We start from the raw sequence: 26,839 nt of genomic DNA on the forward strand, positions 1-26,839 counted from the left end.
TAGAAACTTTCCCAACTGACTTGAATGAAGGCTTGTTTGAAGGGTATTTGAGGATAAAGGCTCCCAGCAGAGGTCTGGGCTTTGGCCTAGCTGTGTCCCCTGCTGATTGTGAAGTGTGCCATCAGCTGCACAGCTATCTGGGCTAAAAATATCATCGACTCACTCGGACTCGCTCTTTTGGGCCTATAAAAGCTGGACCCACTTTCGGGGCAAATTTGGAGACCTCATCTATGGGTGGATGAACCACCTAGGATTTTCCCAGTTGTCACAGACATGTTTTTTTGAAATATTTTTCTTTAGGATTTTTTCCCTTTTGAGGAGCTGAGGCCTCAGAAACAGAATGCAAACAATGGTTATCTGCTGCTGTGGAATACAACAGGTGGATCTGTTATTGGTCCCCTGTAGATGTTTGGATTTATTGACCAGTCATGGCAGAGCTGGCTCTCCCTCTCTGTCTGAGCCAGCTGCCTTTGTTATTCAGTATTTTCAATTCTTAGCTTAGCTAGCTTCTGAGGAAACCTTTCCTTCTATTTCTTTTTAGTATAGTTATAATGTAATATACATATCATAAAATAATAAATCAAGCCTTCTGAACAGGGAGTTAACATTCTCATCTCTCCCTTCACCTGAAAACCCCTTTGACCACTGTCACAGATGGTAACCCTTGAGTGAATGAGGAAGAAATTCATCAAATGGTGAGACCACCAGAGGAGCATTGCTACATTTGGGTAAACCCCTGGTATGTGGTATTGATGGTCACCTCACAAGTGACCACAGAAGTGGATTCTAGCCAGGAGATGAAGAACTGAGGATCCTGATTTGACAGAGTTCACAGCAAGGCTGACCACAAAAAGAACCTTTTTGAAAAGCCTCCGGGAAGATGTTCGGAAAGCCTAGAAGGACCAAGAAGTTGGCCAGAGCATGCTGGACACTGTCACAAGGTACTGTTAGCTTTTCCCTTCCTGATGATGCTGCCATTCATTCACAGATTGTGGCTGCACATGTGGGGGACCTCTCCCACAGAGGCAGATGTTCGTTTCTCCCCCTCAGAGGGGAAACTTATTCCCCTCTGGCAAAAATGGGATGAAGAGGATGGAATTCTCCTGTTGGAGAGGCATTTCTATGAGTTTTTTTGATGGGCAAAGTTCTTTGGGTTTTTCACGAATGCGCTCTATGCCCTTGATATGTTTGTATGGGAATGCATGGAATCAATTTTCCAAGCCGTTTTGAACCGTGGATTCGGGTACCGCCGCATTTATCCAGTGTTCAGGGCAGTCTTCCCGGTTTTGAAACAGAGCCAGCCTTTCCCTGGATTACCAACTGCAGGAGGCAAGCCCCATTTCCCCCAATTCCCATGGGAGAAGGTCCTTTGGGGGAAGCCAATCTGCTGCTTTCCTGCCCCCCTGGCTCATAGCAGGGGGGTGAAGTCTTGCCTGTAGCTGAAGAAGATTTTTTCCCTGTGTTTTCGGAGCATGCTCAGACTGAGCCGCTTTTGCCCCCACCCCTGTTGCTCTCAGAGGGGGTTTGAGTGGGCTGAGCCGCCCCTGGAAGCTCTGCAGGCACCACCCCGGCCGGCCTCTTGGACCCTGCCCCGCTCAGACCTGGGGGCGGCATCCGTGCTCGAGGTCCCACCTCCTGAGTTTGCGGGTCTGCCCCAACCCTCCCCGCGGGTGCGGGCGCTTCCCCATGCAGCCCCTCCTGCGGCCGTCGCTCCAGTAAAGCCTGTGGGCGCGGCAGCCCCGCCTGCGCCTGCAAGCTCAGAAACACTGCTTCCCACTGCTTCCCGCTGCTGCACCAGTGTTGCTGGGCAACAGCCATCCAGCGCTGCTTCTGTCTCTTCCCGCAGCTACACTGGTGTTTCTAGGCAACAGTGATCCAGCGCCGCTTCCGCCGCTTCATGCCACTGCACCGGTGTTGCTAGACAACAGCGATCAGGCGCAGCTTCCGCCACCTCCTGTGGCTAAAAGTGTGTTTCTAGGTGACGCACTCAGTGACAATGGCGGTCGCCGCCAGCGTGTGTCCGAGGCTGCGCTGCTTGGGGATACGCCAAGAGCCGATGCCGTGTGCGTCCCCGCAGCTCTGCTCGCGGTGGCCCCGCCTTCGCCCGCAGTACCAATGCCGGAGGTTGCAGTTGAGACCAGCGACTCGGTGCTGCCACCGCCACTCCTCCCCACGCCATCTGCTGTGACTGCACTCTCTCTGGCCTTGCTGTCCCCACTGGCCGCCCCGGCAGTTCTGCCACCTTCAGGGACTCCATCCTCTGTGTCTGCATCAGAGGCTGCCCTGGAACCGGTGGATTGTTCAAGCTCAGACCGTCCCGGGCCGTTTGCCCTTGCGACAGCGGCTTCAGCGGCCAGCCTCTCCTTCCATGGAGGAGGCATGGCTCAACAGCTGAGTGCGGGTGCACCCGGCTGCCTTCTTTAAAGCTCAGTGTTCTTGGCAGGTTGGGGGTGTTTGGTCGGTTGTTTCCCCTTGGGGTGTGCGAATCTCCCTGCCATCCCTCACGCCCCCCAGCGGCAAGGGGGAGGTGGGTCCTGAAAGTTCTGCCTTTGGTCCCCAGCCCAGATGGGGTGGGGGTGGTACTGGGAGGCAGATGGGAGGAACACCTGTTGCATTTGCATTGCAGAAGCAGAGGGAATGGCAGAAAGCCATCATCGCTTGTTTGCTGTGGGGAACAAACATTCCCAGACCCGAGATGGAGATTCTTGGGACAGCTTCTGTTCCCCCATTGCCAGTACGCATCGGTGATTTTGGGGGATGGAAGTGTTTGGTCACTTGTTCTGCCATTGCAGTGGCAGTGTGGTGCCAGGCTGTGACAACATAGAGCCCACCAGGTGGGCCGGGCCTGGGCTGTTTGGTTCGGTTCCCTGGGCCAGGGCCTCTGCCTGGCCGGCTGTTGGGTTTGGGGGCTTTGCTTCCCCCGTCAGGACCTGGACCACTGTTCTTTGGTACAGGTCTGGGGTTCCTGATCCTTCCACGTGGGCCAGGGCCCCCTCAGCACCTCTCAGGCTCCTCTCTGCTGCTGCTGCTTTTTCCGGTTAAAAAAAAAAAAAAAAAAAAGAGTTGAAAGAGCAAGTAGCAGCTAAAAAGCATTGAAGAGCCAAAAATTACAAGTAGTTCAATAAAGGGGTGTGGCCAAGGCATTCAAGAAATTTTCTCAAAATTGTTTTATAAATGTCAATGGATTTTTGAAAATCATTGATTATTTTTCTTTAGCAATTTGTTATTTCAGGATTCTGCAAGCCTATTTCAGGACCAAAAGAGACTTTCAGAAATGTCAAAGAGGAATATCTTCAGTCCATGGACTTTCTGCTGAAACTCAGCTGTTTGGAGTTGAAGCAATGAATTTCTTTGCATTGTTTTTGCATTTTCTTATATTGTAAGATTGTTTTAGTGATATGATAGAATTTTATGTACTACAAGTGAAGAATTTCCCTGATCCTTCCACATCAGCACTTGATTGAGGTTTTTCATTGGCAACAGATAACCCATCAAGTGTGTGTTCTTTCCTCTGCATGGGTACAGCATACGAAATTACAAACACTTTTCTTTTTAATTTAACTAAAATAAAAAGGGTGATATGTCACAGACATCTTTTATGAAAAATCCCTTCCTTAGGATTTTTCCTCCTGAGAAGCTAAGAGGCCTCAGGAACAAAATGTAAACAATGGTTATCTGCTGCTGTGGAATGTGACAGGTGGATCTTTGATTAGCCCATGTTGGTTGTTTCTAATTAATGGCCAATCACAGTGAGCTGGCTCAGACAGAGAGTTCGAGCCACAAGCGTTGGTTATCATTCTTTGCTAATCTATTGTTAGCTAGCCTTCTGATGAAATCCTTTCTTCTATTCTTTTAGTATAGTTTTAATATAATATATATAATAAAATAATAAATCAAGCCTTCTGAAACATGGAGTCAGATCCTTGTCTCTTCCCTCATCCTAAGACCCCTGTGAACACGGTCACGGTGACAGGCTGCCAGGGAGACAGGGTGACCAGAGCTCTGCCACCCCCACATCCCGGGTACAGGCGAACCGGGGGCATTTCCGTGGCACCCCTGCCATGCTTCCCCTCCCCCCTGCCGACCCCCCCTTTGTGACTCTGTCAGCGTGGAGGGCTTGGTGGCACTGCAGCACCCTTCTCTGTGCCATCCCTGAGGTGGCACCTGTGCTTTTTCTCACTGCCACCCGCCAATTTGTCACCAGTGCCCCAAAACGGGGTGGCCCACATTCAATGGTGGGGGAGAAGGGACAACAACATTTTTGGGGTCTCCCTCACCACTTCCACCCCCCAAGGATGCTGTGCAACTCTGCACCCCCCAGCTCTGCCTCCTCCTTCACCTATGCCCCAGGAGGTGATGCCACTGCTCACACTGGGGACACACCAGTGACACTGAGGGGACACTGTGGGTCACCTCTCAAAGGGACTGTAGGGTCACAGTGGCCTCCTGGAGTCCCCATTATGTGACAGCTGCGGGGACTGGGATGCTGTGGTGACAATTTTGGGGGTGGGTGCTCATTTTGGGGTCTCCAGGGTGGGCTCCAAATCCCCTGTTGTCACCACAAAGTCACCTCTCCAGACCTTGCCTCAGTTTCCCTCTTGCTCTGCAGGGACCATGCAGAGCTGATGTTCTGGAATTGGGTTTATTTTGGGGGATTTTGGGTTGGGGGCTACTAGGATGGGCTGGTGGGACAGTGCGCCAGGGTATGGCCAGGCTGGTGGTCATCTGGGGTGGGGGCTGGCCAGGCTGGGGGGCTGCAGGGCCAGGGGCTGTCCAGACCAGTGTCCAGCTGGGATCCATTGTCCCATGTCCATCTGGACCAGGGTCCAACCTCTCCTGCCCCCATCCATCCCATACTCTCTGGCCAGGGCCACTCCTCACTGCAGAGTGGACAAGACCCTCAGTCAGTGCCAAGATGACCCCAAACCCCGTCCCAGCAACCCCACCAGGCCACCCAAACTGAGCCCCAGTCCCACTGGTGTCCCCTGGAAGCCAGGCCAGCTCTGGAATTCCTGGAAAAGGAGATACACAGTCCTGGGCTGGGGACTCAAGGGCATCCAGGATAGCGAGCACTGAGTCCATGTGGCATGGGGGGACAGTTAGGAACACAGCTGGGGACATGCCTGGGTGGATGGGGGTGGGGGGTGAAGGGGGTTTAGGGGTGGGGAAAGGGTTGGAGGGCGGGATGCACCCAAAACTTCACCAAGTCAAAGGGGAGGATGCTCAAAACTGGGGGAGGGAAGGATAAAAGAGAGGGAAAGGACCCAAAAAGGGGGAAAAGGACCCCAAATAGGGGAAAAGTGACCCAAAACAGGGGGAGGACCCAAATGACAGGGAAAGGATCCAAAACAGGGAGGAACATCTCAAAGTGGGGGAAGGACACAATATCAGAGGACAAAGGGTGTCATGGGCATGAAGCTCTTCCTGCACTTGCAGGACTGCCCTTAGTGGTGGCTCCGTTGGTGTCTGGTAAGGGTAGACCTCTGCGAGAAGCTCTTGCCACACTCAGAACACTCATAGGGCCTCTCCCAAGTGTGGATCCTCTGGTGGCCAATCAGGTGGGACTTTGACATGAAGCTCTTCCCACACTGCCCACATTCAAAGGACCTCTCCCCAGTGTGGCTTTGCTGGTGGACAATGAGTTCAGACCTCAACCTCAAGGTCTTCCCACACTGCCCACATTTGTAGGGCCCTTCCAGCCCTGTGGACTTGCATGTGGCAGGTCAGGTGGCTTCTCCTCTGGTAGCTGTTCACACATTCCCCACACTCAAAAGGCCATTCCCCAGTGTGGTTTCTCTGGTGGATGGTCGGTTCAGAGCCCGTCCTGAAGCTCTTCCCACACTCTGCACACTTGTAGGGTCGTTCCCCCATGTGGATCCTCAGGTGGGCAGTCAGGGTGCAGTTCTGGATGAAGCTCTTCCCAAACTCAGGACACTCGTAGGACCTCTCCCCGCTGTGCATGCGCAGGTGGTTGACGAGACCGCAGTTGTTCCTGAAGCCCTTTGCACAATGGGGGAAGCAGAAGGGCCTCTCATCTGTGCGACTCCGCTGATGCCTGACGAGACAGGAACTCATATGAAACCTCTTCCTGCATTTATCACACTCGTAGGGACATTCCCCTGTGTGGATTCTTATGTGGCGGATCAGGGAGGATCTCAGGGAGAAGCTCTTCCCACATTCTGAGCACTTGTGGAATTCTCCCCATCCTGAAGCTGCTCATGGACCCCCAGCTCTGAGCTCCAGCTCTCTCCCCGGGCCAGGGTGGGTCTTTCCCCCTCAGATTCCCGTGATCTGTGTCTGCAGCCCCTCCTCGTGAGGGATCTCCGGGTTTTTTCCTCCCCGTTGGATTCCTGTGCTGTGGAGACACTCAAAACAGCCTCTTCCACAGCGTTCTGCTGTGGGCATTTGTCCTCCCTGCTCTCCATCCTCAGATCCTTCCCTGGTGGAGGAAGGACAAGGAGAAGATGGGATTTGCCACCGTGCCACAGGGAAGGACAAGGAGATCCCCCCAGTGCGTCCCCAGCAGGACAGCTTTGGCAGCAGGGTTGTCCTGCAGCCGGGGGCTGTGCTGGGCTGGGAGATGGAGTGGGAGAGAGCGGGAAAGTGGCACTGACTTCCTCCTGCCCTCCCTGGGGCTCCCGGGCCATCTTCCTCTTCCCTACGGCCTCCTCGTTCTCCATCGGGCCAAGATTTGGGAATGGGAAATCCTGGTTTGGGAGGAAAACAAGGGCTGAGCGTGTTGGGTTTGATGGTCCCGCTGCCCAAGTGCAGCTGGAGAAGTCAGCGCCCCTTTCAGCCTTGGGGGGCCCGGAGTCCGCTCATCCCCAGCCTCCCGCACCCCTCCAGGCAGTCGGTTTGTCCCCCGGCTCCGGGATCGCCCCTCTGCGCTCTCCCCGCTCCGGGGCTCCCGCGTTCCCCCCGGCTCTCCCGCGTATCCCCCAGCCCAAGATCGCCCCTGTGCCCGCCGGTACTGGGCGAACGTGAGGGTGTTCCCTCCACGGGAAATTTACGGTTCGGGTTCGGGGTCCTGAAAGATCCAAACATCCCCTGCCCCAGGAAAAAACCCTTCCGAAGACCCCCGATGGATCTGGGGAAGAGCTCCTCCATCCCACTCACCTGCGGCTCCTGGAGGGGGCGATGCAGCAGGAGCCGGGGGAGCGTCGACCAAAGCAGCAGGGGAAGGCGGCGGGGAAACTAGCGTGGTTCTGCTGCTCCTTCCTTCCACTCCTCCTCTTCCTCCGCATTCTCTGTCCCTCCTCTTCCCCCCGCTTTTCTTTCACTCCCAGCCTCGCCCGGGCAACGTCGATCCCCAAAAGCAGCCGCGCTCTGCCCTGGGTTCCGAAACAGCGCGGCACTGGGAGCGAAACTGGGAGCACCGGGAACGATCCTGAGCGCAGCGGGAAGGAATTGGGAGCGCTTTCCCTGACAGTCCTGCTCTTACTGGGAGCACTGAGGGAAGTGGGAGAACACCAGCCGGAGGCGGCTGCAGGTGGTGGTGGGCAGGGTCAAGGCATAGGGCGTGGTTATGCAAATAAGAGAGCGATCACGCGCTGGGATTGGTGGGCGGGAGCAGCGCGGGGTTTGCTCGGTTATGTGAGGGCCAGAGGGGCCGGAGCGATGGCGTCGGCGTCCGGTGAGAGGGACAGGGAGCGGGAATGGGGACAGGGAACAGAAATGGGAATGGGGACATGATCGGAAATGGCACCCGGAACGGGAATGGCACAGAGAATGGGGACAGGGACCGGGAATTGGAATATGGGTATGGGACAGGGAATATTGAAATGGAAATATGGGAACAGGAGCAGGACTGTGAATAAGAGAAGGGGAACAGAGACTTGGAATATGGACAGGGACAGGAAATGTGACTGGGAATGGGATTCAGGCTGGGATGGGAGCAGAATGGTACCGGGGTGACACGGGAATGGGTGGGTGAGAGGTGGTGACAGCAGGGAGAGTCGGAATCCTGGACAGGGGACACTGGCAACCAGGACAGAGGGACACAGAGACAGTTCCAGGGCAGGGGGTACTTGATCAGCTGCCCCACAACTTTCACCAGGGTCTCCCAGCACTTCTGCAGCTACTGGGCCTGTTCTGCCCAAAGCCCTGAGCAACCCCCAAGTCCCTCCCAGGAACTCTCACCTCCCTCAAACCCAGCATGCCCCCCATCCCCTGGAAGATCCCCCCAGGTCCCCATCAATAGCTTATTTCAATGTCTTTATTTTTACCCCGGTTTTGTGTGTTTTGAAGGGACAAAGAGAAATGAAAGGAAAATCCAGGCCATGGGGTGCCAGGAGGATGTGAAGCCCACAGACAGGTGATTTCCCAACATGGATCACTGGCACCAGGGATTGCCTGGGTTCTGCCCAGTGAGGGTCACTGGGGATCATCCAGGGTGGATCCCTCTGTGGGGGATGGAGCTGGAGCAGCGCAGGAAGCTCTTCCTGCACTTGGGGCACTCACAGGGCTGCCTTTAGTAGTGGCTCCGTTGGTGTCTGGTCAGGTTACCACTCTGAGAGAAGCTCTTCCCACACTCAGAACACTCGTAGGGCTTCTCCCCTGTGTGGATGTGCCGGTGTTTGACGAGGGTGCAGTTGTGCTGGAAGCCCTTCCCACAGTCAGGGCAGTGGAAGGGCCTCTCATCTGTGTGAATGCGCTGGTGCAGCAGAAGATTGGAGCTGGTCTTAAACCTCTTCCTGCATTGACCACACTCGTAGGGCCTCTCCCCAGTGTGGCTCCTCCAGTGGATGACGAGGGTGCAGTTGTATCTGAAGCCCTTCCCGCAGTCGGGGCAGCGGAAGGGCGTCTCCTCTGTGTGAATGTGCTGGTGCTTGATGAGATCGGACTTGGTGTAAAACCTCTTTGTGCATTTACCACACTCGTAGGGACCTTCCCCCATGTGGGTCCTCTGGTGTTTGATCAGGTCAACACGCTTGCAGAAGCTCTTCCCACACTCGGGACACTTGTAGGGCTGTTCCCCTGTGTTTCTCCTCTGGTGTCTGCTCAGTTCGTAGCTCCTTCTGAAGCTCTTCCCACACTGCCCACACTCGTAGGGCCGTTCCCGCGAGTGGATTACCATGTGGATGATCAGGCCGGAGCTATGGCTAAAGCTCTTCCCACACATTCCACAATAGTAGGGCCTCTCCCCTGTGTGGCTCCTCTGGTGTTTGATCAGGTCAGGACGGTTGCAGAAGCTCTTGCCACACTGCGGACACTCATGGGACCGTTCTCCTGTGTGGATCCTCCGGTGTCTGGTCAGTTCGGAGTTCCTCTTGAAGCTCTTCCCACACTGCCCACAGCCATAGGGCTGTTCCCCGGTGTGGATTCTGCAGTGGATGATCAGGGAGGATCTCTTACTAAAGCTCTTCCCACATTCTGAGCACTTGTGGGGCTTCTCCCCATCCTGAAGCTGCTCAGGGACCCCCAGCTCTGAGCTCCAACTGCCTCCCCGGCTAAGGGTGGGTCTTTCCTCCTCAGATCCCCGTGATCTGCGTTTGCAGCCCCTCCTCGTGAGGGATCTCTGGGGCTTTTCCTCCTCGTTGGATTCCTGTGCTGTGGAGATGCTCAAAACAGCCTCTTGCACAAGGTTCTGCTGTGGGGATTTGTCCTCCCTGCTCTCCATCCTCAGCTCCTGGTCTGGGGGAGGAAGGACAAGGAGAGGATGGGATTTGCCTCCGTGCCACAGGGAAGGGCAAGGAGATCCCCCCAGTGCGTCCCCAGCAGGACAGCTTTGGCAGCAGGGTTGTCCTGCAGCCGGGGGCTGTGCTGGGCTGGGAGATGGAGCGGGAGAGAGAGGGAAAGGGGCACTGACTTCCTCCTCACCTCCCTGGGGCTCCCGGGCCATCTTCCTCTTCCCTACGGCCTCCTCCTTTTTCATCCTGCCAATGTTTGGGAATAACGAATCCTGGTCTGGGGGGAAAACAAGGCTTACTGAATTGGCTTTGATGGTCCTGCTGCCCAAGTGCAGCTGGAGAAGTCAGCGCCCCTTTCAGCCTTGGGGGGCCCGGAGTCCGCTCATCCCCAGCCTCCCGCACCCCTCCAGGCAGTCGGTTTGTCCCCCGGCTCCGGGATCGCCCCTCTGCACTCTCCCCGCTCCGGGGCTCCCACGTTCTCCCCCGGCTCTCCCGGGTATCCCCAAATCCGTGATTGCCGGTGTGCCCGCCTGTACCGGGCGATCGCCACGTGGGAGCCCCCAAGATCTCTGCAGGGGCATTTCCGCCCCAGCTTTGGGGCCCTGCAAGATCCAAACATTCCCTGCCTCGCAAAAAAAAACCCTCCCAGAGACCCCCCTGATGGATTTGGGGCGAACTCCCCATCCCGCTCACCTGCGGGTTCTGGCGGAGGGGACGATGCTGGCAGAGCCGGGGGAGCGGCAGCCTGAGCGGGGAAACCGGGGGGTGTTGGTGCTGCTCTTCCTCTTCCTCCTCCTCCTCCTCTGTCTCCCACTCCTCCTCTGCTCCCAGCCCGGCCCGGGCAGTGCCGATCCCCAAAAGCAGCCGCGCTCTGCCCTGGGCGGGTTTCCCGCGCGGCACTGGGAGCGATCCTGGGAGCACCTGGAGCGATCCTGAGATCAGCGGGAAGGAATTGGGAGCGCTTTCCCTGCCAGGGCCGCTCTTACTGGGAGCACTGGGAGAGAACTGGGAGCAAACATCAGCCGGAGGAGGTGGGCGGGGCCAAACCACAGGGGGTGGTTATGCAAATAATGAAGCGATTGTGCTCGGGGATTGGTGGATGGGAACAGCGCGGGGTTATGTGAGGGCCGGGAGGGGCCGGAGCGATGGCGTTGGCGTCCGGTGAGAGGGGACAGGGAGCGGGAATGGGGCCGGGGAATGAGAATGGGGACAGGGACTGTGAATGAGACCTGGGAAGAGAATATGAGAACGGGACAGGGAGCATGGAAAGAGCAACCGGAGAGAGAATATGGGCTGGAGATTGGTGCTCCAAAGTGTCCCAGTGAAAGCCAGCAGGGCCTGTGAGCTCGGCAGCTGGGCCTCCCCTGCGCTGCTGCGGCCCAGGGCCAAAGGCGGGAGCTGCAGCCTCGCTCCTGTCTCACGAACAGGAGCCTCCTCCAGGCCCATGGCCCCTGCATGGCCCCAGCGTGAGGGAGGGCTCTGAGGCACAGCGGCTGCTGGCAGGAGGGGCTGCTCCGGCCAGCTGGGGGCCTCTGAGAAATGCCCAAAGCCGTGTGCTCTCTGCAGCTGGCCAAGGACAGCAGCAGGGCTGAACGGTTCGTGTGGCACAGCCAGCCCGAGCTGTGCAGCCCTCAGGGCCCCATGGGAGAGGCGGCCCTCAAAAATGGGACCGGGAGTACGTCTGCCAATACTGGGACCGGGAATGGATACAGGGACAGGAAATACGGGACTGGGGACAAGGACCAGGACTAGGACCAGGAATATGGGAGAGGGACCTGGAATGGGACCAGGAATGGGAATATGGGAACGGGACAGGGAATACAGGAATGGAAATCTCAGAGGAGCATTGGGACCAGGAATAGGAACAGGACAGGGAATATGGGACAGAAACAGGAATTGAGACCGGGAGTGGGATTCACGCTGGGATGGGAGTACAACGTGTCCCAGAGCAGGGTGACATGGGAACTGGTGGGCGAGAGGGGGGTGAAAGCAGGGAGACAGGGATCCTGCACAGGGGACACCGGGAACTGAGACGGGGGGACATGGGGACAGTCCTGGGCCAGGGGCTCCTTGATCAGCTGCCCCAGAACCTCCACCGGGGTCTCCCAGTGCAGCTGGAGCTGCTTGGCCTGGGGTGCCCAAAGGCCTGAGCAACCCCCAAGTCCTTCCCAGGAACCCTCAGCTCCCTCAAACCCAGCATCCCCCCCATCCCCTGCAAGATTCCCTCATGTCCCCATCCTTGCCTATTTTTACCCAGTTTTTGGGATTTTTGAAAGGACAAAGAGAAATTAAAAGAATATCAAGGGTACAGGGAGCCAGGATGAATTGGAGCCCCCCAGGCAGGTGTCTTCCCAAAATGGATCACCAGCACCAAGGATCACTGGGGCTCTTCCCACCTCGGGTCACTGGGGATCATCCAGCGTGGACTGTCCCATGGGGGATGGAGCTGGAGCAGTGCATGGAGCTCTTCCTGCATTCAGGACACTCACAGGGCTGCCCTTAGTGGTGCCTCCATTGGTGTTGGGTCAAGGCTGAGCTCTGGCAGAAGCTCTTCCCACACTGGGGACACTCATGGGCCTGTGACATCACAAGGAGCGGAGATGGATGTCAGGCACCCACCAAAGCTGCTCTCTCACTCCCCTCCAGAGATGGAGAGGAGAGAGAAAATAGAATGAAGTCTTAATGGGTTGAGTTAAGGACTGGGACAGAAAACTCAACAAATGCCATCATGGGCAAAGCAGTTCAAACTTAGAGACATTAATGGAATTTATTACTATCAATCAGAGCAGGATAGTGAGAAGTAAAATAAAGCTTTAAAAACACGTTCTGCCCATCCCTCCCTCCCTCTCAGCTCTGCCTCCTCCCCCAGTGGGTGCAGGCAGACAGGCAATGGGGGTTCTGCTCAGTTCATTCCTGTTGTTTCTCCTGCTGCTCAAGGAGAGGAGTCGTTCCCCTGCTGCACCATGGGGTCCCTCCTGGAGACACTTCTCCATGAACTTCTCCAGGGTGAGTTCATCTCAGGGACAGTAGCTCTTCCCAAAGTGCTGCAGCGTGCCTCACTCTCCCATGGGCTCGCATGGAAGGACCCTGCTCCAGCATGGGCTCCTCTCTCCATGGGTTTGCAGGCCCCTGCCTGGTCCCTGCTCCAGCACAGGTTTCTCATGGGGTCACAGCCCCTGCTCAGGCACCCCCTGCTCCAGCACGGGCTCCTCCAGGTGCTGCAGGTGCATCTCTGCTCTCTGAGCCCTCCATGGGCTGCAGGGGCCCAGCTGCCTCCCCAGGGGCTGCCCCAGGGAATCTCAGAGCAATCAGCTTCAGCCCCTGGATCAGCTCCTGCCCCTCGCCCTGCCTTGCCGTGCCCTGGGGTGTGCAGAGTTGTTCCTCTCTCACATGTTCTCACTCTGGTCACAGCTACAACTACATGATAACCTATTTTCATAAATCTCTTACCCCAAAGGTGTTACCATCATTTCTAACTGGCCCAGCCTTGGCTGGCGGCTGGTCTGTCCTGGAGCTGGCTGGAATTGCCTCTGTGGGACATGGAGGAGCAGCTGCTTCCATCATCCTCTCACAGAAGGTGCTCCTAGAGCCCCCTCTTACAAAAACCTGGCCATGCAAACCTAGTATAAATATGGTCAGGTTTTATTACCATTATTATTCATTCTTATTATTGCCATTTTGGCTATTTTGCTCTTAATATTACAGTTATTACTAGTATTTTTTAATCTTTTTGACTATATATTAAGAGTGTCTTTAGTAGAACTTGAAACAAGAGTTCTTAATTGCAAGTAGAAGTTATCATTTTTTCAGCCTCTTGCCCTGCCCTGTTCTGTGTCATTGCTGTGTGTGAAGCTGCTGCTGCCAGGACTCCCCATTTCCCTGGTTTGGGAAATTTGATGGTATTGCTCACATGTCAGAAAGAGAGGGCTCATTCCAATCAAATGCATTGCCTGAACTCTTCTAGTCCCAGCTGTTGGAACCTTGTTTTGTAATGTTGTTGACTTTCTCAGCATCTGTTAATATTTGTGATTTTATGACAAAATGTTCTGGGATGGGATTTTGCAAGATTCTATAATCAGTGTTCAGTTTTGCTCTTGGATTTCTTAATGGTGTGTCAGAACTGAATGCAGCATTTTGGGTGGGAAGCCTTGAGTCGGAGCTAGGATTGTCTCAGCAGCAGCTGGTTTTGCACATGTAAGCAGAGATAACAAAGATTCCATGAACTGAATATTCAGCCTTGTGGCAGAATCCGCAGTGCCTGATCAGCACCGGAGCTGGGGGAGCCTCTGCAGCCTGCGGGGTCGGACATCCCGATAAGGGGGACCCCGGGAGCCTGGAATGTGGAGCCCGGATAGGGGGGACCCTCTGCAGCCTGGAGATGGTGGGACCATGGACAAGAGAGACCCATGGGTACCCTGGGACCCTGAAACAGGGACCCCGCACAGCTGGTACCCCTGGAGCCCCTCTGACACCCACCTGGGGCCCAGGGAAGGGAACCTCTGGGATTGCCAGGAGCCCCTGCAGCCCAGAGAGAGGGGACACCAATACACACTGGAGCTGCAGAAGACCAGACAGGAGGGACCCCTAAACCCCAAAGTGGAGAGACCAGAGCAGGGAAACTCCTGGGTGAATGGTTGTTTGGTGAATCTTGGTGGTTTGGGTTTTTATGAGGGTGGCTGAACCTTGGTGGTCTGGAGGTTTTTATGGACACCAGACACCTGGTGACTTCTGGAGATGGAATTGGGCAGGAGGAACACCCAAGCCAACACACTCACACCTTGTTTTTACCCCAAAAAAGGAATTTCAGTTCCCAAAGTTTGACCAGATGAAGGAGGAGACCATGAGGAAGATGAAGATGCCCTGGCAGCCCCAGGCAGGTGATGAAGAAGTCAGTGCCCCTTTCCCCCTCTCTCCTGCTCCATCTCCCAGCCCAGCACGGCCCCGTGCTGCAGGACAACCCCACTGCCAAAGCTGTACTGCCAGGAGTGGATTGATTGGAGAAATCCTTCCCTTCCCTTCCCTTCCCTTCCCTTCCCTTCCCTTCCCTTCCCTTCCCTTCCCTTCCCTTCCCTTCCCTTCCCTTCCCTTCCTCTCCTTCTTTCCTCTCCTTGTCCTTCCACCACCATACCAGGAGCTGAGGATGGAGACCAGGGAGGACAAATCCCCACAGCAGAACCTCATGGAAGAGGCTGTTCTGAGAGGCTTGGAAGTGCAGGAATTCAATGGGGATAAAAAGCCCCGGGGATCCCACATGAAGAGGGGCTGCAAACCCAGCCCAGGAAGCCGTGAGGAGGAAAGACCCGCCCTGTGCTGGGAAAGCAGCCGGAGATCCAGATGCAGCTTGGAGCCGGTGGTTCCTGAGCACCTTCATGGCAGGGAGAAGCCCTACAAGTGCTTGGAATGTGGGAAGAGCTTCAGGCAGTGCTCCAGCCTCCTCACCCACCTTTGCATGCACCTGCTTGGGACCCCCTTTGAGTGGGGCCAGATTTGAGCCAGAATATTGGGAGTCCCAGAGCCAGCCTGGTGAGTGCACCCAGCACATCCCGGAGCTGCTGCAAGTCCAGAACAGCCAGAGCAGGGCTGAGCTGGGGGAGCCAGGGGCTGGGGGGATCCACAGGAATAGGGGTTATTTGTGGGGCTGGGATGGGAGTTGTCCTCCTGCTCCTCACCATCCTGTGCTTCCCAGAGCCCAGTCACTCCCAGTATGATCCCTGTTGCCCTCAGCATGGCTCCAACTGCTCCCTGTTGCTCCCAGGGTGATACCAGTGGCCGCCAGTATAGTCCCAGTCACTCCCTGTATGATCCCAGTCTCTTCCACCAGGGCCCCAGTCATGCCCAGTTGCCCTCAGTGTAGACCCAGTCACTCCCACTTGCTCCCAGTTGCCTCCAGCATGGTCCCAGTTGTCCCCAGCATGGTCCCTGTTCTCAATGTTGTCTCTGTCACTCCCAACAGGGTTACAGACACTCCCAGTATATCCCAGTTGCCCTCAGCATGCTTGGGGTCATTCCCAGTCACTCCCAGTATGATCTCTGTGTGATCCCAGGAGAGCCCAGTCACTTCCAGTAGGAGCTCACAGAGCAAAGCTCATGGAACACCTGGAGGACCCACCCAGAGGAGGGTCCCTACAGGTTCTCTGGCTGCAGGAAGAGCCCCAAGGAACAGAGGTCCCACCAGAGCCACCACCCCAAGTAGGAGGTGGTGACAGCTCTGCAGCCTGGGGCCCCAGGACCACCGGGGGGCCTCCAGATGGACACCCCAGCAAGTGGCTCACACAGCCCCTCCTCCTGTGCCCAAAACCCCACTCTTGGCATCCCTCATCCCTCCCTGCAGTCCCCTCCCCAACATCTGCAGGCCTCTGGGAAGAGCCCAAAGAGATGGAAGTGCCTAAAACGGTGGTGAAGTGCCTGAGCTGTGGATGTTGCTGTCCACAGACTTGCCCTGGTCAGTGCCATGTGGAGATGGGAGGAGGATTAGGGAATGCTGAGAAGACTGAAAGGGGGTTTTGTGTGCTCTTAGGGGCATTTCTGGTGCTGGGAGGGTGTAGGGGGCTTTTGAGGGGTCTGTGGGGGAGTTTTGGGAGTTCTGGAAGGGGTGTGCAGCTTGGAGAGAATTTGGGTGGGTCTTTGGAGGGGTGGAAAAGAGTTTTGATGGATCTTGGAGCCATTTCTGTTGCATGGAGCGGTTGGGGAGTGAGCAGAGATCTGTGGGGTGGTTTGAGGGGGCTGGGAGGGGGTTTTAGGCAGTCATGACCCCCCAGATCCCCCACAGCTGCCACCAGACCCTGCCCACAAGGTGCTGCTGGGGGACAGGGGCTCCATGTAGGGGTTTGTCTTCCTGGCACCTGGGAGTGAGGGGGGATCCCCCTGGGCCGTGTGTGATCCCCCCATCCTGGTGTCACCCCCTTGTCCCTCCCCCCAGGGCTCCTGCCCCAGCTCCTGCTCCCCCAGACGGAATTTGGGGAGGGGGCAGAGGGGGTGCACAGCCCCCACCAGGGGATGACCCCGGCCCAGCCCCTTTGTTCAGCACCAAGCTGGGCTGGGGCTGCAGGAGGAAGAGGCCGATGGGAAGCAGATCCTGCAGCTGGGACAGTGCTTGGGGACAGGGCAAGGTCCTGCCCTGCACACCTGTCTCACGTGTGACCCTGCCCAGGGACATTCCCATCCCCACTGATCCCATCCCCAAAATCTCACTCCTGGGATCCCTCACCTATCTCTGCAGTCCCTGCTCCAACACCTCCAGGCCTTTGGGAAGGGCCCTGATGCTGACAGAACTTAGATCAAAGTTACAAAGTGATGATGTTGCTTGAGTTATATCAGTATAACCTGATAGATCTGTATAACCTGATATCAATAGAACCTAGATCATTACTTTTTATATATCTATATAAATATACCTAGATAACCTGAATCATACATTTTTTGTGCCTACATAACCTGATATAAATAACTTTCTACAATGCAGTGGCTTGTATATGGTTAACTAGTTGCTTAATGCTGAATAGACAGAAAAAAAGAAGAAAAAAAACCTCACCAGACAGAGAGCTTCAGAGATAGATGGGGATAGTACTAATGAGAAATTGTGCAAAGCCAATGAGCCACAAAACAAAGAATTTAGGCTGGTTAGGACCAGACACACCAAGGAACACCATAGCTGCACATGCTCCAAAGACCAAGTTGAAAACTTCGGGTGTGAAGACAGCCTTGGAAGCCTTTTCTAAAATGCCCCCCCTGCAAAACCAGGACAATCACAGACTCCTGACAGACCCCAAATTAGGAAAGTGCAAGTGCAGTGCAGAAGAACTATCTAATAACCATGAGATCATACAATGTAAATGAGTTCTTGCAGGTAGGTGATGATGTTGTAGTGACACAGTGACACTGAGCAGCACCTACTGTATGAATATAACACAGCACGTGACATCTAGAAACACCGCTCTGTGGGGATTTATTTCCAGCTTATATTTCAGGCATCAGCCCAAAGGGATGGAATTTCCTACCCAGGGTCCCCACCAAGCCCAAGTGTGGATTTGCAGCCCACAATTTTCCCAGTTTGCCTCTCCTTTTCCCCAGGTCGGATTCCCCCTGCCCCCATCAGATGGGAGCAGCTGAGAGCCTCACGTTGCCCATCCCAGCCTCTCCCCACTCAATCCCTGCTCCTGTGACTTCTAGAGATGGGCTTGGGCAGGAGGAATCCCCAGCTCTCACACCTTGTTTTCACCCCCAAACCAGGATTTCCCATTCCCAAACCTTGGCCCGATGCAGGAGGAGGAGGAGGCTGAGATGAAGATGGCCCGGGAGCCCCAGGCAGGTGAGGAGGAAGTCAGTGCCGGTTTCCCCCTCTCTCCTGCACCATCTCCCAGCCCAGCACGGGCCCCGGCTGCAGGACAACCCTGCTGCCAAAGCTGTCCTGCTGGGGATGCACTGGGGGATCTCCTTGTCCTTCCGTGTGGCACGGAGGCAAATCCCATCCTCTCCTTGTCCTTCCTCCCCCAGGGAAGGAGCTGAGGATGGAGAGCAGGGAGGACAAATCCTCACAGCAGAACCTCGTGGAAGAGACTGTTTTGAGCAGCTCCACAGGACAGGAACCCAACAGGGAGGAAAAGCCCCGGACATCAGGCACAAGGATGGGCTGCAGACACAGATCACGGGGATCTGAGGAGGAAAGACTCACCCGAGGCTGGGGAGGCGGCAGGAGCTCAGAGCTGGGAGCAACTTCATGACGAGGAGAAGCCCCACAAGTGCTTGGAATGTGGGAAGAGCTTCAGCCAGAGCTTCAATCTCCTCACCCACCTTCGGGTGTACACAGGGGAGCGGCGCTGGGAGTGCAGGGAATGTGGGAAGAGGTACAGGCACAGCTCCCACCTCTACCACCAGCGGGTGCACACCACAGAATGGCCCTACACGTGCTTGGAATGTGGGAAGAGCTCCAGTGTTCGAGCAGTTTGGATCTCCTCAAGCACAGCACAGCAGTGTCCCGAGTGTGGGAAGACCTTCAGGCACAGCTGTAGCTTGACCCAACACAAACAGAGCCACCACTAAGAGAAGCCCTGAGAGTGCCCTGAGTGCGGGAAGAGCTTCCTGTGCTGCTCCAGCTCCAAGCCCCATGGGAGGATCCACACTGGATGATCCCCAGTGACCCCCGGTGGGCAGAGACCAGTGATCTGTGTTGGGAAGGCACCTGCCTGCGGGCTCCACATCCTCCTGGGTCCCCATGGCCTGGGTTTTCTTGTCATTTTTCTTTGTCTCTTCAAAACACCCAAAACTGGAGTAAAAAAATAAAGACATTGAACTAAGACATTGATGGGAACATGGGGGAATCTTCCAGGAGATGTGGGGGATGCTGGGTCCAAGGGATTTGAGGGTTCCTGGGAGGGATTTGGGGGTTGCTCAGGGCTTTGGACACCCCAGGCTGAGTGGCTCCAGCTGGGAGGCCCTGGTCACAGTTCTGGGGCAGCTGATCAAGGCCCCCCTGCCCTGGGACTGTTCCCATCTCCCCCATCCTGGTTCCCGGTGTTCCCTGTGCAGGATCCCCCTCTCCCTGCTGTCACCCTCCTTTCCTATCGCCCATTCCCATGTTACCCCACTCTTGGGCCCATTCTGCTTTCATCCCAGTCTGAATCCCATCCCCTGTCTCATTCCCTGTCCCTGTACTGTCTGTCTGGTTGTATTGCACTAAGTTGTTTCTTTAGTTATTGTTCTGCACTGGGTGGTCTTGTTATTTTACAGGGAATAGTTGGTGTTGTATCACATGGTTTGTCCCGCACACACCCCTCTCCCCCAAAGCCCCAGTGCTGGTTTTGCCCTGGGTTACTCCTCCCCTCGGCCCTCCCATCAGTTGTATCCCATTGGCCGTGGCCTCTCTCCTCCGTCCCCCTTTCCCTGGGGTTAAAATCATCCGCGATCACACACTTGATCTCTTTTCCCCTCTTGGATCTCCCTTGGAGTGATTCTACAATTAAGGTGGGATTTTTGGTCCCGAGGAGAAGAGCGCCTCCCGTCCTTTACTTTGGTCCTTGTGAGATAGTGAGGCCCGGGGTTCCAGAGCTGCCGAACCAGATCCCACAAAGGCCCTGGGTCAACTCTGCATTGCCGTTCCCATATTCCAAATCCCATAATCCCCGTCCTGTTCCCGTATTCCCGATCCTACTACTGGTCCCACATTTCCATTTCTGTATTCCCTGTCCCACTCCCATATTCCCATTCCCACTCTCACTCCTGTATTCCTGTTCCCAATCCCGATACCATCTTCCTAATCCCTGTCCCATATTCTCTTTCTGGTTCCTGTTTCCATATTCCCTGTCCCATTCAATATTCTCATCCCCAGTCCCACTCCAGGTCCCTCACCCATCATCTCAATCACATCCCAGTCCCTCTCCCCATTCCTATCCCTGTTCCCATTTCTGGTTGCAATCCCAATATCCTGGTCCTTGTCCTGGTCCCTGTCCCTATCTCCTGTTTTCAGTCTCATTCCTGGTTCTATTCCCAGTCCCTGTCCCCATTCCTGGCGATGTCCCCATTCCCGGTCCTGTCCCGGTCCCATTCCTGAGGGCTGCACAGCTCGGGCGGGCTGTGCCACACGAACCGTTCAGCCCTGCTGCTGTCCTTGGCCAGCTGCAGAGAGCACACGGCTTTGGGCATTTCTCAGAGGCCCCCAGCTGGCCGGAGCAGCCCCTCCTGCCAGCAGCCGCTGTGCCTCAGAGCCCTCCCTCACGCTGGGGCCATGGGCCTGGAGGAGGCTCCTGTTCGTGAGACAGGAGCGAGGCTGCAGCTCCCGCCTTTGGCCCTGGGCCGCAGCAGCGCAGGGGAGGCCCAGCTGCAGAGCTCACAGCCCCTGCTGGCTTTCACTGGGACACTTTGGAGCACCAATCCCCAGCCCACGTTCTCTCTGCGGTTGCTGTTTCCATGTTCCCCGTGCCGTTCCCATATTCTCTTCCCTGGTCCTTGTCTCCATTTGGGGACCCTGTCACCATCTCTGGTCTCCTTGTTGGTCCCTATTCCCTTCCCCGGTCCCATTCCCAGTCCCCATTCTCGGCCCCTGCCCCCATTCCCGGTGTCATTTCTGGTCCCTGTCCGCATTCCCGCTGCCATTCCTGGGCCCCAGTCTCTGTCTCTAGTCCCTGTCCCCTTCCCCGGTCCCATTCTTAGCCGCATTCTCGGTCCCTATCTTCATTCTTGGTCCCACTCTCGGTCGGTCTCCCCACTCCCATTCCCGCTCCCTGTCCCTCTCACCGGACGCCGCCGCCATCGCTCCGGCTCCCCCGGCCCTCACATAACCGAGCAAACCCCGCGCTGCTCCAGCCCACCAATCCCAGCGCGCGATCGCTCTCTTATTTGCATAACCACTCCCTGCGGTTTGGCCCCGCCTAGCGCCGGCTGCAGCCGCCTCCGGGCGCTGTTTGCTCCCAGTTCCCTCCCAGTGCTCCCAGTAAGAGCGGCCCTGGCAGGGAAAGCGCTCCCAATTCCTTCCCGCTGATCTCAGGATCGCTCCAGGTGCTCCCAGGATCACTCCCAGTGCTGCGCGGAGCGGGGTTGTTTCGGAACCCGCCCAGGGCAGAGCGCTGCTGCTTTTGGGTGTCGGCGCTGCCGGGGCCGGGCTGGGAGCGGAGGAGGAGCGGAAGGAAGAGGAGCAGCAGAGACACGTTGGTTTCCCTAGCGCCTTGCCCCGCCACTCAGGCCGAAGCTCCCCCGGCTCCTGCTGCATCACCCCCTCCAGGAGCCGCAGGTGAGCGGGATGGGGAGCTCGCACCAAATCCATCAGGGGGTCTCCGGGAGGGTTAGTGGGGCAGGGGATCTGTGACTCTTGCTGGACGCCAAAGCCGAAACGTAAATTTCCCGTGGAGGGAACACCCTCACGTTCGCCCGGTGCCGGCAGGCACAGGGGCGATCTCGGATTTGGGGATCCCCGGGAGAGCCGAGGGGAGCTCGGGAGCCCCGGAGCGGGGAGAGCGCAGAGGGGCGATCCCGGAGCCGGGGGACAAACCGGCTGCCTGGAGGGATGGGGGAGGCTGGGGATGAGCGGACTCCGGGCCCCCCAAGGCTGAAAGGGGCGCTGACTTCTCCAGATGCACTTGGGCAGCGGGACCATCAAACGCGCTCAGCCCTTGTTTTCCCCCCAAACCAGGATTTCCCTTTCCCAAATCTTGGCCCGATGCAGGAGGAGGAGAAGGCTGTGAGGAAGAGGAAGATGGCCCGGGAGCCCCAGGGAGGTGAGGAGGAAGTCAGTGCCCCTTTCCCACTCTCTCCTGCTCCATCTCCCAGCCCAGCACGGCCCCCGGCTGCAGGACAACCCTGCTGCCAAAGCTGTCCTGCTGGGGACGCACTGGGGGGATCTCCTTGTCCTTCCCTGTGGCACGGAGGCAAATCCCATCTTCTCCTTGTCCTTCCTCCACCAGACCAGGAGCTGAGGATGGAGAGCAGGGAGGACAAATCCCCACAGCAGAACCTTGTGCAAGAGGCTGTTTTGAGCAGCTCCACAGGACAGGAATCCAACAGGGAGGAAAAGCTCAGGAGGTCCTGCATGAGGAGGGGCTGCAAATGCAGATCACGGGGATCTAAGGGGGAAAGACCCACCCTGGACCGGGGAGGTGGCCAGAGCTCAGAGCTGGTGGTCGATGAAGAGCTTCAGGATGGGGAGAAGTCCCACAAGTGCTCAGAATGTGGGAAGAGCTTCCGCAAGAGATCCTACCTGGTTCGCCATTGGAGAATCCACACAGAGGTTCGGCCATACGAGTGTCCCGAGTGTGGGAAGAGCTTCAGGACGAGCTCCCACCTGGCTGTCCACCAGAGGAGCCACAACGGGGAGAAGCCCCACAAGTGCTCAGAATGTGGGAAGAGCTTTAGTAATAGATGCAACCTCGTCATCCATTGGAGAATCCACACAGAGGTGCGGCCATACGAGTGTCCCGAGTGTGGGAAGAGCTTCAGGACGAGCTCCCACCTGGCTGTACACCAGAGGAGCCACACCGGGGAGAAGCCCTTCAAGTGTGGAGAGTGTGGGAAGAACTTCAGCAAGCGCTGCAACCTGAACTACCACCAGCGGATCCACACTGGAGACAGACCCTACGAGTGTGATAAATGCAGGAAGAGGTTTCAGACCAGTTCTCATCTCCTCCGGCACCAGCCGATTCACTCAGATGAGAGGCCCTTCCACTGCCCTGACTGCAGGAAGGGCTTCAATGACAACTCCAACCTCATCAGGCACCGCCTCATCCACACCGGAGAGAGGCCTGGGACGAGGCCCTACGAGTGTGATCAATGCTCAAAGGCATTTAAGACCAGCTCCCATCTCCTGCTGCACCTGCGCACTCACACAGACGAGAGGCCCTTCCGCTGTCCCGACTGCGGGAAGGGCTTCAAGCGCAACACCCACCTCACCAGCCACCGGCGCATCCACACCGGAGAAATGCCCTATGAGTGTCCCGAGTGTGGGAAGAGATTCCGGCATAGCTCAGCCGTGACCCACCATCAACAGAGCCACCACTAAGGGCAGCCCTGTGAGCCGTCCCGACTGCAGGAAGAGCTTTGTGTGCTGCTCCAGCTCCATCACCTATGGGAGATCCACCCTGGATGATCCCCAGTGACCCCCGGTGATCCGTGGTGGCAGTGATCCCTGTTGGGAAGACACCTGGCTGGGGGGCTCCATATCCTCCTGCTCCCTGTGACCACCTGCACACATCCACAGACCAACATCCAAAATCCATTTTTTAGAGCTGATTTGTCCACTCCTGACCCCAGAAAAAAATCACTTTTTGCCTCTTCTGGTGGCCTTAACAACACTGGATAGCCTTGGAGGTCTTCTCCAACATAAATCCATCGTTTTAATTCTCTCTGGCCCACGGGCATCTTCCACAGCCAAATGGGGAGGGACTGGGGCAAAACCCTCAATTTTCGAGACAGTTGGGTGGAAACCCCTCCAAAAAAGATTCTTCCCACCTGCCAAGCACATGGATGCTCTCTCAGCAGGGATATATAAATAGTTGTTTTTTTTTTTGCCTTGAAACGAAAAGGTTTTTGTTCATTCCTTTCAAAGCCCTGAAACTGGCATAGAAATAAAGGCATTGGACTAAGGCGTGCATGGGGACATGTGGGGGACAGTGATATGTGTAGGGCCATGGGGGCACATGGACATAGACAGGACCATGTGGGACATGGCAGAACACAGACATGGATGGGAACATGGCAAACATGCATGGAGACATGGATTGGGACAGCGTCAATGCCACCACCACAGTGCCACCAGCACCTTCATCTGGGACATGGAAAAGCGCTGCCTGATGCAGTTCCTGCCACCACATCCCCACTGTCACCACCGCAGTGTCCCAGCTGAATGTCACCACCCATCAGGGCAGGGTGGGAACATTGTTCAGCTGGTGACAAGTGGCCTGGAAGTGAGTGACAGCCACTAGGGTGTCCCAGGGCCACCGCACTCAGGGGACTTCAACTTCCCCTGGGGACAGGCTGGGGACAGGGGAAAAGGTCAGTGTCACCTGTCAGGTTACGTTACCCTGCACTGGATGTCACCAGAGGCGTCCTGGTGGCAGCATCCACACAGGTGTGGCAACATTGTCCACTGATGTGTGTCGTGGTTGCATCGTGTCCCCTCCCCTCTGTATGTCCCTATCCCCCACCATGGCTCCCTGTCACCCCTCTGTGTGTCCCCGTCCTGTCCCGTGTGTCCCTGTCCCTCCCACTATGTCCCTGCCCCCACCCCTGGTGGGGCTGAAGTCCCTGAGGTCTTGGGGTCGTCATGTCCTGCAGGGTCTCTTTGTGTCCTGCAGGGTGTCCCCGTGTCACTCAGGATGTTCCCATGGCTGCTCCTGGCACTGAGTGTCTGCGCCCACCCTGGTGCAGGTAGAGTCCTTCCACAGCACCTGTGACACCCCACGACATCCCATGACACCCTTTGATTTTGAGTCCTTCCCCCTCCATTTTGGGTCCATTCCCTGTGCTATGGGTCCCACTTCAAACCACCTCAGAACTCCCCAAAATTCCTCACCCATGATGTCCACGCATCCCCCTGGAAGTCCCCCCAAGCTCTCAGCCACGGAACTGTTGCTGGTGACACTGAGCCACAGGATCCACAGGCTGTCCCCAAGGGTGGCCCCGGCTGCCTGCAACAGGTCCCTCATGGTGTCCAGGACTGCAACCCCAAACATCAGTCAGTGACCCCGAAAATTCATCAGGGATCCCAAAAATTCACCAGGGACCCCAAAAACCCCATTAGAGAGCCCCAGCCCCAAATCCATCGTGACAGGTTCCGCATGCTGGCTGGTACTGTGACCCCAAAAATTCATCACAGATCCCAAAATTCATCAGGGATCTCAAAAATCCGTCAGGGATCCCAAATCCCCTTCTGGGGACAACCCTGATGTGTCCCTTAAGGAGTTGAGGACACCTCCAGGATTTCCACCTCTTGTAGTGTATTTTCTTTATTTGGCAGGTTCTCTGTGTAATTTGTGGTTTTGCAAACCCTCTGTATTGTCCTCCCTGTTACTCAGTTTAGTTCTGTTTGTTACCCAGCTACTCCCTGCCAAGTTTTAAACCTCCCCCCCTTGCCAGCTGTTAACCCCTCCTGCCCTACCTTTGCCCCAGAACCTTCTTTACTCCTCCTTCCATTAAATGTCAATCCCTGCCCGAACCTGCCCTCCCCTTTAGAAACTTCCCTGTCAGTTTTGTATCCTTCGAAACCCCATTAGTTTACTCAAGCTGTTCTCCTCCCTTGAAATCCTTCCTTGGTTTACACATTGTATTCCCTGCCTTGTGTTCCACCCCCAATTCCCCCAATTAGCTAGAGATTGTATCCTCCCTGAGACCCCCCCATTTATAAGCTGTTGTCTGCCCTCTGTTCAGGGTCCTGGGATCCTGCACTCGCATTGCCCCTCAGCCTGGGTTTTGCCCCCGAGCAAGGGGCCGGATAGCTCAGTCCCTGCTGGGGACAGAGTCCAAATACCCAGGGTGCTGTAGCCATGGCTACCTTAAGCAAGCTTAGTGGATATCAGCTCTTTAATGATTATCAGCTCTCTTGGAATTCCAGCTCTTTGCTTGCTAAGGTGCCTGGCAGGCTACTGGGAGAAGCAGACAAGAGAGGAGAAGAAAGGTCCTGGCGTTCCACAGCGATGATTTTATTGGGGGGTCTGTGAAGGTTCCAAAGACGGCTCTTTTTCTGCTGAATGGGCTAAAACAGCCCCTTTTTATAGGGTACAAAGGGATCCAAACTTGTCCAATAGTAGAGGTTGGGGGAAAGTGACCTATGGGGTTGCAGAGATAAGCTGGGGTCCGAGAGGTGGAAGACAGGAGCTTATTTTGCTATTTCATCATGACTCAGCAATTCCTATCGCTAAGCCTCAGCCCTCCATGGGGCCTGGCCAATTCCATGGAGCCTGCTACAGACTCAGTGAGTTTTGCCATCGAATAAAGTTCCCCCAGTTCCACCCCAAGGCCCGTGCTGCTGCCTTTTTGTTTCTGCGCCAAACCTCCACTGGCAGCTGGGATTCTGCGGAGCTCCAACGGGGGCTCTGTCGCGCCCCTGTTATCATCCAGCCGGGACTCAGCGCCCCGCGACAGATCCGCCACATCCACCCCTCCCCGCCCTGTGTGTCCCCCCTCACCCTCCCTGCCCTGGGGACATTTGGGGACACCCCTCTCACCCAGGTGTCACTTCTGGGGGTCCCTGGTGAGCTGCATGGCCACAGCCAGGCCGATGCCCTAAGGTTCCCATTCTAATACACAGTTCAGTACACACAGCACATCTCAGTCCCTCCCACAGAACACAGCCAGTGAGCCAAAGTTAACCCTTCCCCAGTTTCTCCCTCCGAATCTGGGCAGTGAAACTGCATCTCAGCCTCTCCCACAGAACACAGCCAGTGAGCCAAAATTAACTCTTTCTCAGCTTCTTTCACAGAACTTGGATAGTGAAACCCTGGCTGCATGTCTCCTGAAAAGCACTGGCAGTAAGCTGGAAGTAAGTCTTTCGCAAATTCTTTCACAGAGCCTAAGCAACATAACTGCCCACCCGCCCATAACTCAAAACACAAACAGTGAATCTTCACCAACAGAGCTTTTGGGAAACTAATATCTCCACCGCTTACAGATGAGCGAAGGGGTGGAGGTTGGGTTTACCTACGAATACTCACAAAAAACAAATCAGGAGACAAGTTAATTACAGCAATCACGGGGCCAAAAAGTTCTGGTAACCTTCACTGTTGATACGG

General features: G+C 56.1%; 1 protein-coding gene, 1 long non-coding RNA gene and 1 pseudogene across 2 annotated transcripts; 2 read left to right on the forward strand and 1 right to left on the reverse strand.

The window, feature by feature from the left end:
- Positions 1–9,874, reverse strand: part of LOC131569320 (zinc finger protein 850-like) — a 313,955-nt pseudogene extending 304,081 nt beyond the window's left edge.
- Positions 9,875–14,428: 4,554 nt separating this feature from the next.
- On the forward strand, positions 14,429–18,865 carry LOC131569608 (uncharacterized). Its single transcript, XR_009275804.1, has 4 exons — positions 14,429–14,506; positions 14,761–15,152; positions 17,859–17,937; positions 18,123–18,865. It is a non-coding gene; the product is annotated as an uncharacterized LOC131569608 (long non-coding RNA).
- A 2,374-nt stretch (positions 18,866–21,239) lies between these two features.
- On the forward strand, positions 21,240–23,112 carry LOC131569321 (zinc finger protein 239-like). Its single transcript, XM_058821523.1, has 3 exons — positions 21,240–21,351; positions 21,751–21,835; positions 22,022–23,112. Exons 2-3 carry the CDS (start codon positions 21,778–21,780, stop codon positions 23,110–23,112), a joined length of 1,149 nt encoding a protein of 382 aa, XP_058677506.1. The 5' UTR covers positions 21,240–21,351; positions 21,751–21,777.
- The last annotated feature ends 3,727 nt before the right edge of the window (positions 23,113–26,839 follow it).

The sequence above is a fragment of the Ammospiza caudacuta genome, chromosome 30, assembly GCF_027887145.1.
Source record: "Ammospiza caudacuta isolate bAmmCau1 chromosome 30, bAmmCau1.pri, whole genome shotgun sequence".
Lineage (NCBI taxonomy): Eukaryota > Metazoa > Chordata > Aves > Passeriformes > Passerellidae > Ammospiza > Ammospiza caudacuta.